The following is an 18,164-nucleotide window of genomic DNA, read 5'->3' as shown; positions in this document are numbered from 1 at the left end:
CCTTCTGCTACTTTTAATCTTTTTCTGCCAATCTTTGGTATTTGGTAAAGTGAAGGTGGAACAAGGCATTGTACATTTTATTATAAATGTTTATACATTTGGAATACTTTTTGGTACAATTGTGATGCTTTGGCTAACAATTAAATGCAATGAAACATAAAAGGTTAAGAAATTAAACCCAGGAAAATGAGAGAGATTCAGAAATGAAGCTCACATACTGAACAACTTCAAGAGGACTTTCCTCTCTGCCCTTTATTTTTATCTTGGCAAAAAAGTAAATAATAAGATAGTGTTTGTAACACTAGGGAGTAAAATATGGGACAGTCAGCGGGTGGCTGTGTTCACCAAAAAGTAGACGAAAAGCAAATAAATCACGAGTTACAAAGTCGCAGGTGAATTATGAAATCTACACCAAGTTTTCCTTAGTGTAGATTTTGTATAAATGTCAAAAAAATTGAGCTGATTCAACTATTTAATGATGTTTTGCTAATTTTATTGCAGATAGATACAGACTATTACAATGCTGTATTAGTGTCTGTATCCACTAGATGTCAGTAAATTCATGGAGAATTGGATAAAAATGGAGAGAGAGTAGAATGGCTTCTTTGTTTCAAATTGTCACTTGGTACCAAAGAGTAATTTCAATTTTTTTAAAAATTAAGCTTAAAAATAATTGTAATTTAATAGTTTACTAGTCAATCTCATTGTGATTTTGCACACTGGAAGTCAACACCAAGTGGAATATTCAGGCCAAGCAGGATTACAAGGTAGAGGGATAATCAAATACAGGAGTGGGTGGGGAGAGGAAGAGGAGGAGGGTGAAAAGCTGGCTGGGGAGGAGGAAGGGGAGGATGGAATGGGGTAGTAAAGCTGGGGGGCTGGCCAACACACAGTGTGGGGTGGGGGTAACCAGGCTTTCTTCTCTCCCCTTCTCTGACGGTGTAAAATTTCCTCAGTGGGGTGGAGAGGGCGATATTAACGAAAAAGTCAGGGTGCGAGGGAGTTCCTTGGTCAAGAGGCCCTGGGAGTCCGGTTATATACGGCCCTCGAATTTACAAAGCACAGGTCCCAAAGACAAGATGGCTTTTCGTCAGGTCCGAATGCTACGTCTGTACAAGCAAACAAAGCCCAAATTCCACTGAGTTCTCTGGGGAGGGACAGACACAGGGTTAAGAAGATGATAAGAATTTTTGAGTTTTGTATAAATATACATTGCATGGACAGATATGTTTTTACAATTGGGCTGAATAACAGAAATGACTGCAGAGTCATATAGTGGTCGTGATTTAGAATTGCAGGTATCGTTGAATAATTATCAGCCATTGCCCTTCAGGATGTAACATTACCTGAATTCTTATATAGTATTTCACTTCCTGATCACAGCGCCACCTAATTACATAACAGGTATTGCATGGAATATTGTGTCCCATCTTTTTTTTATTATGATAGATGTGTAAAGGAAAATAAATTTCTTCAGTGCTATGATCTTTGATTTTGGGCATTATAGTTCACCTATGATTTTGATATTTTGTGAAGTAACCTAAAATAGCTTCATAATGCGGAAACAACAACTAAAAAGATATTTCCACATTAGTAACTTCACAGCGTAACAATGATAGCCAAACAATTTACCATTTCTTTTCCTGGTAAATACACCGTTGGTAAGTATTCTGTACAAAATACTGGATGGATTTCTGACATAATTTTTTATTTCCACTATGAATCTGATCATAACTCACTGGTTACTTTGGCACTAAGTTACATGATCAACTTCTCACTTGTTCCTAGATATGGTGCAGGATGCTGGAGGCAACAGGAGCCTCTGCTCAAGATGAACCCCATCTTTACGCCGATGCTGCCTTTGCTAACTTCACCCTCTCGCTAACAGCCCCTCGGGTCTTATTCAGACTTTTCATGAATGCTCTTTTTTAATTCATTCTTGGGATGCGGGTGTCACTGGTTAGGCCAGTATTAATTGCCCATCCCTTGTTGCCCTGAGAAGGTGGTGATGCAACTGAGTGGCTTGCTAGGTCACTTCAGAGGGCAGTTAAGAGTCAACCATGTTGGTGTGAGAATGGAGTCACATATAGTCCAGACCAGGTAAGGACGGCAGGTTTTTTTTCCCTATAGGACATTAGTGAATCAAATGGGTTTTTACAACAATCTGACAGCTTCATTGTCACTTCTTACTGATAGCAGCTTTTTATTTCCACATTTTTCAAACTGTCATGGTGGGATCACATTCTCGGAATTACTGGTCTAGTAACATAACCACTGCACTACCCTAACCATTACAATCACAAAACAGCAGCACATCTAGCAACAAATAAGTATGAGATATCTTGGCACATCCAATGAGATAGTGGCTCTTATTGAGAGTGTTTTTGAATCTTTTTTTAAGATATGCACTTTGTCTTAAGTTGATAACACCCCTTTTCTAAATCTTAGAACTCTTGCTTATAAAGTGCACTTCCTGAAAGTGTAACATTTACTTCCAGTCACACTTTTCCCATTACACTTGTTGATAAGATCCCTATTGTTATAAAACGGCAAGTCCTCCGACACTCCATGAGCATTGCTATGTAAGATCTGCTGGTATATAAAAACTTTGGGGTAGATTTTCAACTGGTGCCCAAAATGGGTGTCAACTGGGCGGGCCGATAAGCCTGCCTGAAGCGGAAGGTGAGAAGTGCGTGCCATTTTGAGGTGCTTGCCTCATTTTCATAGTAAAGATGAGCTTTCAGAGTTACTCGTGCTTATAATTAGCAGCTCCCCCATTGTGGGGGCTGGGCAGAGAATCCAGTGGAGCTCCTGTTATTTAAAGGCAGCCTGCACCTCTTAAAGGAGAGATGCCTTTATTGAATGGTGAATGCCAGAGCTGCTGCTGCAGAAGGAATGTCTGCTGCCAGAGCCTGGTATTTCTCAGACAATGGTGTGGAGGAAGTGACCAGGTGGAAGGAGGGTACTGTTCCTCGCAGACAGGTACAGAGTGCCCGGCAAGTTAGCTCGGCAACAGTGAGCAGAGTTTGCATGAGAAGGCCTGCAGTTTCACACCATGGACCTGACAACAATGTAGGAAGAAATTCGATGACTTGACCAGAGCTGCTAAGGTAAGACTCCCTTCACAGCTTTCTTGCACTCTGCACAGCTCTGCATCGCTCTACTGTAGCCCCAACACTAGCAAGCTTTGCCACCCCTGCTGCCCATCTCTATCCTCCAGTCACAGCAATGCAGGTCAATGTACCTCTTTCTGCTTCCACTTGCATACACTGCACCTGCTTCTGCCCTCACAATTTTCTGGGCCCTCTTCACCACCTTCTGTTCTCTCGTCCAGTAACACGCTCCCACTATTCTTGCAGAACTAGTTCGTGCATAACAGGAGGGAGATCTCCTGAACCATAGGAGAACCACCATTGATGCAGAACCTTATGCTAATGGAGGAGGCGGCTATCGATGTTAATCTGCGTCCTCTTTTTGATGCATTTAAGGGGAAGCTAGATAAGCACATGAGGGAGAAAGTAATAGAAGGGTATACTGATAGGGTTAGATGTAGTTAGGTGTGAGAAGGCTCCTGTGGAGCAAAAATGCCGACATAGACCTGTTGGGCTGAATGTGTTGTAGACTTGATGTAACAAAGTAATGGCAGAGAGAGAAGACAAAGTGTGGCAGATGGCAAGGCCGGAGGAAGCGTCCCCATAGGGTGCTTGAATAATTACGTTTCCTTTTCACTTGTGACTGAACTCTTTGCTCACACACTCTGAATAACAATCTGGTAGCCCATGGAGCTGCTTTACATCTGCTGCTGCTTTGCATTGCCATAAATGTCCATCTCCCCTCTTTCCAGGTCCTACACAAGTCCTGGGACCAGCTGCGGCAGAGGAAATGGAGAGCATGGACACCTGAAGAAGCACCATCACTCACTCTGACGCTTGTAGGCACCAGCTCAGAAATCAGCACCCCACATACACTGAGCAGTGAGTTTCAGCGGTCTGTACTGGGTGATTCACTCGACAGGAGAAAGGGTGGCACAGGATACACCTCTGGGGAGGGCGAGCTGGCATCCTAGCTCTGCTATAGGGGGCACAACCCTTCAAAGGAGACTGATAGGTGTGCACCAGCAATTGCTCAGCGCATTAAACTGCCTGCCAGGCGGCCTCCGCACTGACGGTGTGGAAGAGCCCACTTCGCACTTGTGTGGGGGTCGTTGCGCATTGTATCAAGGCAATGCAACCAACCATGGAGCATGTAGTCTGCTCCATGAACACTACAGCAGGGCCCCCAGTAACAGAACTTGTGGTAACAGCTCTGATAGCTTTGATGGAAGCTCAGACTGCTATCTTCAGGTTCTAGGCTCCAGCATTTCAACAGGCATCCCCCAGAGTTTATGTGCCGTCACAGCTCTCCTGAGGTCTGCTATCCCACAGATTAGTGCAAGTGGCAGTGGCATCATGTGAGAGAGCGCACCTGGTTCCCTGCCAGCCCCTCCTCAACCAATGCCCGTCCTGATGCCAGAAAGCCAGCTGGGCCAGACTGCCCGGCAGTAGCTGAGATGCTGCTCTCGGATCCTAGCTTCTCAAGGTCACCAACCACAGCCATCTCAAGTGCCCTCATCAGAGGCTCAGCAGCCTTCCACCTCCCATGCTGAAGCCATCAGGGTTGCACCTCGTAGGAACAGGTTAGGTAGGAGGGCACTAAAACCACGCACCAGGGATTTGCATCAGGGTGATTATTAGTTTCTGGATGTGTTGCTGTTCATTATTAATAACAGTTTTTTAATGGAATTCTTGATGTGCCCAGTTAGATTGAGTATTTGTTGACCAGTCAATATGATTTGACAGAAAGACCCATGCTGGTGTTTGGGTTGAGTTCAGTCCTAAAGAATGGGACTAATGTTGAGAAGGACTGTGATGCAGGAGGATAGGGACGATTTAGCCAAAGCGCTCCTCAGTGACCTGTGGAGGAGCTCTTGCAGCGGGCAGGATAGGTGGGCCTTGCTGTTCTTCATCATCCTCTGTTTCCTCCTGCTCTTTATGCTCCTCCGTCTCCACATCTTCCTCTGCAGTTGGCTTGATGGGTTGGCCCCTTTGCATGGCAAAGTTGCAGTGCATGCAGCACCTGATGATGATCCTGGAGACTCTGAGTGGTTTTGCAGGATGCCTCCAGACCCATCCAAGCATCAGAAGCGTTGCTTCAGGATGCCAATGGCTTGCTCTGTTAGAGATCTGGTGGAGGCATGGCTTTGATTGTATCTCATCTCAGTGCCTGTCCGTGGGTTTCTGACATGGTGAGCCATGTCTGCAGGGATAGCCCTTGTCTCCAAACAGTCAGCCTTTAACTCGATGGTCTGGATGAAAGAGAGGGGGAATTCAAGGCTGGCACAGGATGAAGGCATCATGACAGCTACAGGATACCTGCCACAATGATGCACTGCATGACATTGTACACCAGCTGCATGTTAAGTGAGTGGAAACGCCTCATGTTGACGTATACTCCAGGGTCTAGTGTTGGACCATGTAAGGCAATGTGTGTGCAGTCGATGATGCCCTGCACCTGGGTGAAGGCCGCAAATCATGCAAAAGCTCAAAGCCCTGTCTTCCCAATTCATAGACTGCACAGGGAAGGAGATGAAGTTGCTGGTTCTGGCGAGCAGCGCATCCGTCATCTGATTGATGCAGGCAAACACAGCAGATTGACTAATGTTGCTAATGTCACCTGCTGCAGCCTGAAATGACCCCGGGGCATAAAAATTCAGGGCCACGTTTATTTTTTAGAGCTGCAGGCAAGAACAAGCGTGATCTGGTGCTGGGCTACAGTTGGTGCTGCAGCAGGTGACACAGCTCTGTGATGGCTTCCCTGGTAAAGTGGAGCCTCCTTACTGAACTGCAGGAATGAAGTTCTTGGCCTGTACACTCGAATGGGGTAAGGCCTCCTGTTAGCTTTGTTCCTTTTGCCACTTCTCCCTGCAGCTGCAGGTCTCTGGATACTTGGCTCCTCCTCCTCCTCCTCTTCCAGCCACATCCATTGAAAATTGAACCTTTTGTTCATCAGTTGTCGCACTTCATATACAATGTATGCACCACATTTGCACCTGATTGGCTCAAATTTCTTACTCATTAAAGAGGAACAAATCAGGAATAAACAGGGAGGGAACACACAACCAGCAAACAGGAATGAAATCCACCAATCATGAAATTCAAAAATGGGCAGTCAGCAACAGCCACCATATAAAGGAAAATGGAGAAGGTAAGCCAATCAAATTACTCAAATTTGTATTTATTTCTTGTGTGCTGATTTGTCCTGTTTGAATTTTGTGATCTGGAAGTTTGGAAGGGCTGTTTCTGGCACAGAAGATGAGATTATGTTAGCATTGGCAACTTGTGATATATACAGGTTGATAGGAACATTGATTTACACTTTAAATGACTCTGAGGCTCTATGGTGCATGAAAATAGAAGCTTGAACTGTCGCCTCCCCCAGTATATACCATATACTAGCTAACCACCAACCACAGGAGACGGGAGGGCATCATTGTCCATCCCAATGCTGCCGTTGCCCCATGTCTACACAAGTGTACATTCAGCAGGTATTGGAACCCTGGCTGATTTTATCTTCCGTCACCCAGGAAGCTCAGAGCGATTGTGGTGCCTTTGTGTTGCACCAGCTGAGATCAACCAACTCATCATAACACATGACCCCCCCCGTAACAAGTTAAGGGCTATGTGTCATCATGAGTTAGCTGATCTCAGCTGGTGTGACAATAAGGCACTACAATTGCAGGATGTAATATCCTGTACAGTTACAGGATGTAATATCCTGCAACAAAACCTTTACATCCAGAATGTCCTCTACAGTTTTCAAAGTGCAAACATCTTCTATCCTACAAGATGGGCATAACGTACGCTGTAAGTTGTAAAGTGCCTGTAAATTTGTATGAACTTTATTTGTTGCCCAATGTAACCAATGATGTTTCTCTTGTATTTGTTTTTATTCTGAACAGTAAAGGTGTTACAGTACCACAAGCACCTCAACACAGCACACGAGCCAAATTTAAATGACCTCTTTTCCAGGCTATGTTTGTGTTTTTCAACGAACCACTAGAGGGCAATGTAGCATACAAGACATTTTATCACCCTTTACCTAAAAAGTATCGACTAAGGCAGGATTGTCCAAGTTCTTTGTTTTCATGGAGGCTTAAGTGCACACCATGAAAAACCCTGTGTGCCACAAAAAGTTTAGATCAATGTTCCCTTTAATTTTCAGATATTTCAACCTAACAGATCTCGATGTTTCGATTTAGGCTGTATCCACCCATGTGACATAGTGCTAAAGACAGCCCATTCCACACCTTCAGGCTCCCGAAATTCAAACAGCACAAACCGGCAAGTAAGAAATATAAATAAATAGAACTGAATTTCCTGGGCTAGATTGTCAGGGTTCATATTTGTCCACGGGGCTATAGTTTGATGACCTCTCGTTTAATGTATGGGAGTTTTCGATTTCTTTGACTAAGGTCAAAGTCTACATTTATAATGTCATTAGCCACATCAGTTTACATAGTTAAAATGGAAATGCAATGGCAAGCAGCAAGTTATGGGTTTTAGAACTAGGGAAGACAAGCCACCGGCATATCTATAGAGGCAAACCAACTCTGAGTAAGTATTTCATTCTGCCTAATTCTATATTCTATTGACATTCACCAGATGAATCTGAGTACACTGGGAATGAATTGCTTTGCATTGTCCCGGAGCTATGAGACGGAATTAGAATTACCTTGAAGAGGAGGCGCATTGGGGAAATTCTGCTTGCTTCAGTAAAACCTCCCTCAGAATTCTCCTTCTCAACCTGATTAAGGCAGGCAGAGAAAATGAGTGCCGAGCCAATTCTTTTTGTGAAAATTAGTATCCAATACTATGACACATCTGTTTGTAATAGCCCAAATCTGGAGTGGTGATCCCAGGGTCAGACATGGCACTGAAAGTGCAATGGTGCCAGCCATTGCAGACTTGCCAGTTTGATGGTTCCAGGGAAGCTTAAGCGTCAAGAGAGGAAAGTAACTCAAATTATAGAAGATAACCACCATTGGATGTTGAAATTATCTGATGTATAGGTGCCAAACGTTAACAAGACGGTAGGCTTGTAAAATGTCTATTGGCCGTTCCTGGAAGATACCGTTGAAGTTAGTTCCAAGTGTTGACTGGGGGAAAGGTATCAGAAATCTTGTGTTCAGTCCACCTACCGGTTGAATCCTCCTCGTTTCACTGCAACACTCCGGGAACAATGGCTGCAGCAACTACAAATCAGGAAATACAAGCTGGTGGAAGACGGTAACTGGTACCCATGAATTTAAGTCCCATCTTTTCCTCGTGGAACTGAGCGAAGCAATGTGTTGGCACACTGTCCTTCCACTTTGGGGATCCGGGTTCGATTCCAACCCAGGTTGATTGAATGAATTTTTTTCCTCTTTGTTGGATACTGTGAGCTTAAGCAATCTAAACCCAGATCCCAGTGACCACTAGCCAAAAGCAAAAGCTGCCTATGGTTTAGCATTTAATTGGCAGAGTAATTGGAACTACTCAAGAGTAGTTCATACATAAGGAAGTTACTGCAGTGAGTGGGAGTCTGAGGAAATAATAGGGAACATCATTGAATGCGAGTTACTCTTGGGAGTATCATTAGAAAGAAAAATAGGAGTGAGTCACTTGAGAACTATGCTTAGAAATGATTAAATGTATGTGAACTGCCCCATTAATTCAGAGAGCATACATAGATGGTTATTCAGAATCTCTTAGTATAAAGAATGATCAGTGATTGCCTAAGTGAATTTCTGTGCAATTCTGGCAAGTTTCTACCAGCGCAGATTGTTGAAAAAGAATAAATTGGTCTTTTTAATTTGAAAAGTGTTTCTATAACAGGACATTTTTATTGTGTACACCAGCGGCTGGAATCTATCACGTGTCACCATGTGATTGTCCTGTCCTCGAAATGCGTTCTGAACGTACACTGTATTAGACCAAGTCTCAGGCTCTAAACTAACACAAAATACAAGTTGAAAATTCAACAGGTCAAAAATCCATTTTTAAAAATATACCTCCTGTATAGTTAACAGTGAACCCAATAGTTTCCCCCCATGACCAGCTGAAGAATATTGCCGATTCATTTTTTAAACTAGAAAAAAATATTGTTTCTTCATTAACATGATCTGCACACAAGGATTTTTTTTACAGAATACCTGGTATTTTATTTCTAATTATTTTAATTAATTTTGCTCCATTCATTGATCAAGGTAGGCATAGGGGAAACTGCAGTGTGAAGGAAGGAGAGCTCTCAAAGAAACAATGTCCATTGATGTTCCTCCAATGGATGATGGACCTGTCCTGATGTACAAAGGTATTAAATATTATTTTAATGCTCAACTGGCTCTCAAAATATTCTTCCAGACTCATGGAAAGAATCATGTATTGTCTGGTTGGGCCAAAAGCTGTGAATTGTCAGCATCTTTCATGGTGTTTAAGGTTACATGGGTGCATTTTACCTCAGCAGAGGTACCTTTTATAGTTTAACGATACGGTGACATGCAATCCATTCTTAGGATTCAAATGTTCCAACAAAATCTCAAAGTACACCAAAGTTGGATGCGGTTCATGGTGTAAGTCTCTCTGGTCTTTGGTATATAACAGCTTCTTTCAGACTTGATAAAGAACTTTAAAGATGGAGTCTTACAATCAGGACTTTTAAAAAAATCAAATAGTTGCAAGGAATAATGATTAACATCAATTCATTTTACTTTGATCCTTTGCTGCTACTTTTTTGTTTCAATGGTGAATGCTGATCACATGACTCTGGATGTTGCCTTTAAAGGATTTCCTGAGTTTGATTGAGAGAGTGAAATTAACAATAGTAGAGACACAACCAATAAACCCAGGTATTCTTCACCATTCAATATGTTGGCTGTTTAAGTCTGTCATGCTGTCAGACTCGGTAACCCTTTCAAACCAACAGCTTCTCAGACCTTGCTGTTCAAACAAAATTAATTTAAAGTGAATCAAAATGGTCAGAGCAATGCAGTTGCAAATGTTAATCATAATTGTTGTGACTATTTGATTTTTATTTTAAAGGACCTTGTTAATCAGACTCTTTCTTTTGCTGCAGGTACTGCTCCGACACCAGTCCCTGCTTTTAAAGCGCTGTAAGGAACAGCACTGAGTGACGTGGTCCCAATCATATTGTTCTGAGCTCTGGCAAAGCAGAGCTCCGCATAAGCACGTGCCGAGTTCCTCTCACATCTGCCCAGATGTCAGTGAAATACTTCGTGTTAGTTAAGAGTGAACTAATATTAAGAACTTAAAGGCAGGCTCCTCTGATGGTTTAATTATCAAAAGCTGATGGGTATGTTTTCTGCTTTTGTTTTTTTAAAATAATTTCATGCTAATGTTCTCCCATGTAAAATCCATATGTTTTTCTGCTGGGGATAATCTTTCACTACTTTGGTGTTAGTGTCAACTCCGGAAATCTATCCAACCAATCCTGACTTACCTTTCATAATGTAGGCACTTAAGCAGCGTGTGTCACATCAAGCAATGCTAAACTAGAGAGAGTCGCATGTGTGATTCTGAAGCTACTGTGTCTTGTCTGCAGGCAAGAACAGACTGATTCATGAACAGATCTTTCTCTGAACTTGTAGATGGAGTTTTGGAGAAGAGAGCAACAATTTCAGCTTATCACCATTAGGCTCAGGCTCCCATATTGCCAACAAGGAATATGCGATGTCCCAGACCCCCTGAACCACAGACGAAGTAGGAAAAGCTTTAATAACTTGCACAAACGTACAAAGGTAAGTTAACACAGTATGGAAGTGAAGAGTCAAAGCGTCAATTTGGAATGTGGACTGTCTATGGCATACTGCTTTCAACATTAGAACCATGCTCAATGTGAAAGCAGGTCCCTACTGGGATCACAGGACTGCAGAATTACCCCATAAATGTCCCGTTGCCATCGCAACATGATGCAAGCATGATTTTACAGTTCAGATTATCGCACAAATTGGCTGGGGATCCTACAAAAGGGGAAAACTCAATCTAACCGCTATTGTAAATTCATGGCATTAAGGAAAGCACCGGCTGCCCAATAAAGGCATGATGTGGAGATGCCGGTGGTGGACTGGGGTGGACAAATGTAAGGAGTCTTACAACACCAGGTTATAGTCCAACAGCTTTATTTGAAATCACAAGCTTTCGGAGCTTTCCTCCTTCGTCAGGTGATCTCCTTTCCTCCTTCGTCAGATAAAGCTGTTGGACTATAACCTGGTGTTGTAAGACTCCTTACAATAAAGGCAGATGACCCTTTGGAAATGGAGAGGAAATACATATACCCGCTGACAGTCATATCCTGCATTTGAAATGGTGTGAATGAATTGGTGTCCCCTATGAATCACACGTATCGTCCCTGATTCACCCGTGCAGATAAATCAACGAAATCTGTAGACAGTCCATTATCAATACGATTTGATAAAACGGAATATTTTGCTTCCTCTCGGCCAACCTGGCTTACGATACAAGAGGTAGAAGTAGGAGCAAAGGTCGATAATTCCAAGAGAGGACCTTCCTTTCCAGGGAGGCCCGCAGAATTGAGTTTATTGGACGCTTGACCCGCCTGAGGATGGGGTGATGACAGCAGATTTGAAAGGGAACTGTTTATAATATCAGCTAGCATGGGGGCCAGGAAGGGACGTTGGGTCGTCAGCAGTTTAGTGGGAATTGGGTCGAGAGAGCAGGAGGTGGATCAAGCAATCATTTAATTGCTGATACTGTTGTCATGCAACCAGTGGCCTTTCTTCTTCGGGGGTCAGATGTTGCCCCTCCTTGTTCTCCTGTTGCCAAGGTGTCTATTTTCCATCAGTATGTAGATGCTTTTATTAATGGCAGTGGTGAGCAACATGCAGTAAACCGTCACTGTTTGGCCATCTTTTCCTTAGACAGCTACTGATTTATCTGCATGGGTGAATCAGGGACGATACGTGTGATTTCATAGGGCACACCAATTCATTCACACCATTTCAAATGCAGGATATGAGTGGCAGCGGGTATATGTATTTCCTCTCCAGGTCCAGGCACCTGACGTGTGGCTTGAGTATGTCAAAGATCTACTCAATCAGTATGCCGATTGAGAAATGGGTCTCATTGTCCCATATTACAGCCTTGTGTGGGAGTCTTGCGGAGATATCATGAGCAATGGTTGCGATGTATAACCTATATCTCCTAGCAGTCAACCATTCCCTCCCCTTGGAAGAGCTCAGTAATGTTGGATTGAGTTAGGATGTGTGAAATATGGATACTACGTTTACATATATAATCCTAAATTAGGATCACGTGCCATGTACACATTAAAGTGAGAGCCCTTTTAATTTATGCGCACCATGGCATTGTGTACAATGCCCAAGTGTGCAACATGGGTACAATCAATGATTATCTGAACCTTAGCAGAACATGCAACTCTACTACTGTTGGGATTGAAAGTAATGCTGCATTCCAAATTTCATGTGTTGTTCAGTCTTGCCCAATATATCAGTCGCCTGTTTAAAAGCTCTGTAGACTGAGAAGCAGCTCATGTTGTGTTGTCTTCTGTTCATACCTGAAAGCTACGAGTGCCGTCGAAATTGAGAACGGTAATTGCTTTGACTGCTACAAAGAGGCAGGTGCTATCTAAAGGCTGTTGCTGCCTTTCATTGTTCAGGAGATGTCATGTGTCAGTGACCAACTCCACTGAACAACCTCAGCCTTTGCTCCCACAGCTGCTGTGTTAGTGACAGGAAGCTGCACCTCGGCCTGTACACGTGGTCTCGGACATAATTGTTGGAGTTGGCCGTTATTATTCGATAAAGCCTTTGGCTCCACTCCGTCCTCTTTCTCTTGCAATGATGCAGGAGGAACACATTGGAGCTGTAATGCTTCCAGCCTGTTTACCTATTCTGGCAACAATCCAACTCAGATCAGGAAACGTGAGCACCGGTGGAGAATATATTGGACCCGATGGGATAGCCCACCAATCAGCATTAAGTGCCATTGTTTGGAACTGCTGCGGACTCATTGGATACTTTCTAAACTTAATATCAAGCTTCCAACCACTGGTGCATAGATCTCCTTTGTGGCGGACTTGATTGGGACCCAATGCGGTATAATTAGGGTCCTGCAAACTGATCACATTCCGCTGATATATGTGAGACTGGTAGTAACAGTATAACTGCAGTCATAGACTTAGCAAACGAAAAACATTTCAAGGAAAACATTCAACCTTACCATCCTAATTGAACTTACCTGTACAAAACCGGTGTACAACTTATCGTATGTTAAGCTCTATGGTACGTTTCTGGGAGCGATGATAGGGCGCCATATGACTGCAAATTCTATTAAACTAAACTGATAACGTTATTTGAATTTATACTGTTCCTGAAAGTAAAACGACAGTGGTAACTTTCTCCCAAGAGCGTGCATCAGTTGTATCTTCCTGAGACCGCAGAACAAGTTAATGTGTCTGAACTGGCCACTGTATCTAACTGGGTTAAGTTGAGAGGTTTTCTATTGCCTGGTTACTCCCTTTGGTTGCCTTTGGTATGAGTTTCCCCTAAGCAATAAAGTGAAAATATCTCTGACAGACACAACTTATGTCTTTTTAAACACATCTCATAATGTCTACTTTTTATTTGGTATTATACAAAACGTTTATGATATAAACATTATGCAACTATACACTGCGGAATACAAAATAAAAAATTTCTTTATAAGTTATGACCTCAAATTCTACATTTTCAAGTTAAGCCATTAAACAGTTTGCAAACTTTTAATTAAAATCTAATCAAACTATACGTATAGTCATTCATAATAATCTTGGTATAAAATATTCATACAACTCACATAATTTGTACAAAAGTTGTGTACAGATTACTGAAGCTGTGCAAAGACAGCATCTCAGGCAAATAAAAGTTCCGATTTTCTTTCCTCCTACTTTGCAAACAATAAACAATGTCCATTCGCAAAATGATCTGGAGGAGACAAGTTTATGAAACGGTTATTTCTTCCTCCTCGTCTTCCTCTGCGGAGAAGTACGTGTGTTTGTCGGTGTGTTGGTGTGATATGAGGCGAACGTGTGTGTCCATGCTAGCCATGCTCTTATACTCTGGCGATTGACAAATGGAAGATTTGGGACTGTCTCTGCATCCCGACTCCTCCTCGTCTCCTGAGTGTAGTCTGCAGGGGGACTTCTTCCCGACGTCGCTGAGATCAGGATGAGGGTTTAACTTTGTGGGTAAAGTCTGCTCTCGGCAGCCGCCAGCTGACAGGAGTTCTCTTTCTTTCGAATTTCTCCATTTCATTCTTCTATTCTGAAACCAGATCTTCACCTGTTAAAAGAACAGTTTTTGTTAAGATACTTCGGGAACGGTGAGCCGATCAGACAAGGGCAGTTTAACAGGATAGGATCCTTACCTCGGCTAGGAGGTCAACATTTCACCCCGCAGGATTCCATCCCTTTTTTAATTTTAGGGATCTCTGAGACAATCACTTTCAATAGCCTTCCTTATCCTTAAAAACGACTGAAGGAGAAGAAAGCAACCTGCCAGGTTCTTCGGTCTAGGTACTCACGCGAAAGGTGCATAATGTTATTGATTAAAGAACATGGATTGTAAATTACCTGCGAATCTTTCAGTCCCAATTTGGCTGCCAGTTTGCGTCTATCTGGCTTGCTGATGTATTTCTGTTTCTGAAACATCTTCTCCAAAGCTTTCCGCTGCACGTCTGAGAAAACAGCTCGACGGAGCATCCCTCTCCTTGGCTTCCCCCGAGCGGCCAGTGGCCAAGAGAATGTGCCAGGTATGGGGACCACAGAGGAAGAGGCTGAGGAGAAACATTGGGATTATTTAACTTCAACAAGAAAGGTAGGAGAAACATCTCGGATATTTCGTGATATCACCACATTAGATCACTTCAAAAGCTGGGCGCAAGGGCAAGGTGTAAATAGTTTTAAAGTTTGCATCATGCACTTAAAACAAGTATTTCTTGATTATAAACGCCCCGTGGAATAATTTATACTTCGAATTTATTCGTGTTAATATGCTTTAAATAATTCCAAATTGATTTATGTTGCATCTTATCTCTAACTTAGACCCTTAAATTGTATGCAGTACTGGAAAAGTTAGGGGAAATAAATTTACTGGCACGCGTTTTGTGTGAAACCGGTGAGGAATCGGTGATGAACTAGTAATGAGCACTTTCGCTGCTTGCAAATGGTATTGGTGTGATAAAAAGGGAGAGTTTCTCCTTCTGAAAGTGCTAATAGCAGACAGAAATTCTAATGAAGCGTGAATGGTAATTGTGTAGTAATGAACTAACAGAAAAAGACTGAGCACAGGCCGCTAAAGCCATATATTATTGGAACAAAAGAAATTTACACATTCACAATCTTAACAGAACTGCATGCCAAGATCATTGTGCGAATACTGATTGCTGCAGGCTTTTTTCTCTCAAAACATTTTCATTAAATGGACATGAAAAGCTATTTAAAAAGCTCAAACACTCCAAGTTGTTTTTTTGTTGAAACATTCAGCTTGTGAATAAAAGCAGCAAAAGTCCAATTGTCGCTAGTTTGGACGAACCTTCGTTTCATAACGTTAAGCTGTTTAAGACATGTCAATTAAATGTGGAAAACGGTCACAGGCTAGTGAAATCGAAATGCTTTATCGATTAAAAAAAGGGAGGAGGGTGATGTTCAATGAGAAACAGAATGGTTACATTAGATTTTTAAAAGTGGGTATTTGTTTTAGGAATTCCAATTGAATGGATGATATAAGAAGTGTGATCAAGAAATCCTACAAGTATGTGGTTTAAAACTAGAGTACAGGATGCATAAAATAACGGTTGAAAAGTTTAACATTACTTATAACAGGTGAAAAACTAACACGTGGAACATGAATTTGATTCTATCACTGTCGAACTGAGAGATATATACTATATACATACATTATATATAATATATTGTATATGGATTATATATATATAACATGTCTCATCCTCCCATGAATGTTTAGTTTTGCTGCAAAGTTTTATTACTGTTACTCTGCCAATCTGACTATGAATCTGTTCAATAGAAAGCACTGGTTCACTCTGTTTGCATTTAGATTCTAATGGATGACTGTTTTGTGAGTCTTCCGGCTCCGTACTTATGTGTGGCAGTGAACTGAATCTTTGGCAACTTGTTAATTCCTTCGTCGGCCATATAATCAGGCACTGGTTAAAAAAAGACTCTTCGCAGGCTGGAGGCGGGGCGGGGTGGGGGGGACCGGTGCTAAGACTGCGTGTGGTTGCTCAAAATGAAGCAGCGATTGGTCACGGTCCTCAAAGCTTTGTTAGGAATCAGTGGTGAACTGCAGCGCTCTGTGGGAAAACTGCAGCCGTGAAGAGAAGCCAACAGTCCCTCTGAGAATGGACCCGCCTCGAACTTAGTGCGTGACAATTCCTGCTAATTTGTAGATCATGGAATCAGAGCAGAATGTCAACCGTCACTGCTTGTGCTAAATAGGGCATCAAATAACCGAGACTGATTTCTAACCGTTGTACTTCTAACAACCTCTGAACTACACTCTAACCCCCCGGGACGGGCTGCAAAATATTGATTAAATATGCGTGAAACAAGAGGACCACGGGCATCGGCGGAGGGAATCACAGGAGCCTACCTGGGAAGTACGAGGAGCGGAGAAAGGGCTGGAAAGAACCTTCAAAGTAAGGGAAGGAGAAGGCCTTCGGCGAAAGCCCATGAATCAACGGATGGGACGTTTCTGCAAGATAGCAATAGGAATGGAATTTCAAATTCTGACAACGTGTATTTTTACCACATACAGTTTACATAATGAGACCAAAATATACACTTGGCCCATGTGAAATGATAAACAACTATTTAACATAAAGCACAATTAGAAAACAGCTTCAGCGTTTTTAGATAACCATATACCGTACTTAAATAACCATATACCGTACTTAAATAACCATATACCGTTTTTAGATAACCATATACCGTACTTAAATAACCATATACTGTACTTAGATAATCGTATACCGTATTTAGATAACCATATACCGCACTTAACCTAATACGGTATTTAGATAATCATATATCTTACTTCGATAATCGTATTTAGGGAACCATATGCTTAGACAATTTTATACCGTATTTAGATAACTATATGCCGTATTTAGATAAACATAAGCTGTGTTTAATGTTATGATTATGCCAAATACTGACACGGATTGAACAAGGAATATACATTAACAAAGATTTCAGATATAAGACGCATAAATTAATTGAGGCTAGTTTTTGTGGTGAATGTTTTACTTGAAACTACTTTTATTCCGTGTTAGATGTTACAGAAAGGAGATAGTTGTCCTTACAAAATACAACAGGAGGATAGGAGTTAAAACTTCATCTACAATACGTAAATAATATTAGCATATGATCGCATTGTTCTCCTAATTGGTACTTAAGGAAGAAGACACTCACCGGTTCTTGGGGTTGACGAGAGGATGGCGTGAACACCAAACTTTAGGTAATTGGAATCGCTGTTTGTAGAAATGGATGTGTGAGGGGAGCATATTCCACTCGTGACAGAGCTAGTCGTACTGACTTGTTCTGTTGTCACCGGGCTTGGGGTGGTAGTGGACCCGGAAGCTGATGGAGACAGTGTGGCGGACACAGATCGGGGCAGGTAGCTGGTAGGCCGACTGATCCTCAGCAGATCCTCCACCAGGAAGCTGGCCCCCATTGCATGGGAGGAAAAAGCTGACTGCAGAGTCTGGGGCAAAGTTAGAGTTGGGGTTGGCCGCAAGAGGCCTGGGTACATTGCTGAAGGAGCAATCACACTTGGGAACATCATTTTTGCAGCAGTGAGAGAGAGAGAGAGAGAGAAAGTTCCAATCAGTTGGAAAGAGCAAAGAGCTTTTTTTCCCCCCCCCTTTCCTTTCAGTAAGATCCAACTAGCAGCTCCAGCACTTTTCTACCATCGCCTCCTTCTGCCTGATGTGTTTTATAGTGGACAGCCTGGGTAAGTCTTTTCAGATGTGACAGGTCTCACAATGAAGTTCAACAAAGTTCTCCACATGAGTTTCTTTTACTTCGAGCTTCTG

General features: G+C 42.4%; 1 protein-coding gene across 1 annotated transcript; it reads right to left on the bottom strand.

Moving 5' to 3' along the window:
* Positions 1 to 14,050: 14,050 nt before the first annotated feature.
* LOC137327736 (homeobox protein DBX1-B-like) lies at positions 14,051 to 17,914 on the bottom strand. Its single transcript, XM_067993542.1, has 4 exons — positions 17,542 to 17,914; positions 16,721 to 16,822; positions 14,683 to 14,885; positions 14,051 to 14,392 (listed from the first exon to the last, which is right to left on the bottom strand). Exons 1-4 carry the CDS (start codon positions 17,912 to 17,914, stop codon positions 14,051 to 14,053), a joined length of 1,020 nt encoding a protein of 339 aa, XP_067849643.1.
* Between the last annotated feature and the right edge of the window lie 250 nt (positions 17,915 to 18,164).

The sequence above is a fragment of the Heptranchias perlo genome, chromosome 12 (assembly GCF_035084215.1).
Source record: "Heptranchias perlo isolate sHepPer1 chromosome 12, sHepPer1.hap1, whole genome shotgun sequence".
Lineage (NCBI taxonomy): Eukaryota > Metazoa > Chordata > Chondrichthyes > Hexanchiformes > Hexanchidae > Heptranchias > Heptranchias perlo.
This window is presented reverse-complemented; position numbering and strand designations above follow the sequence as displayed.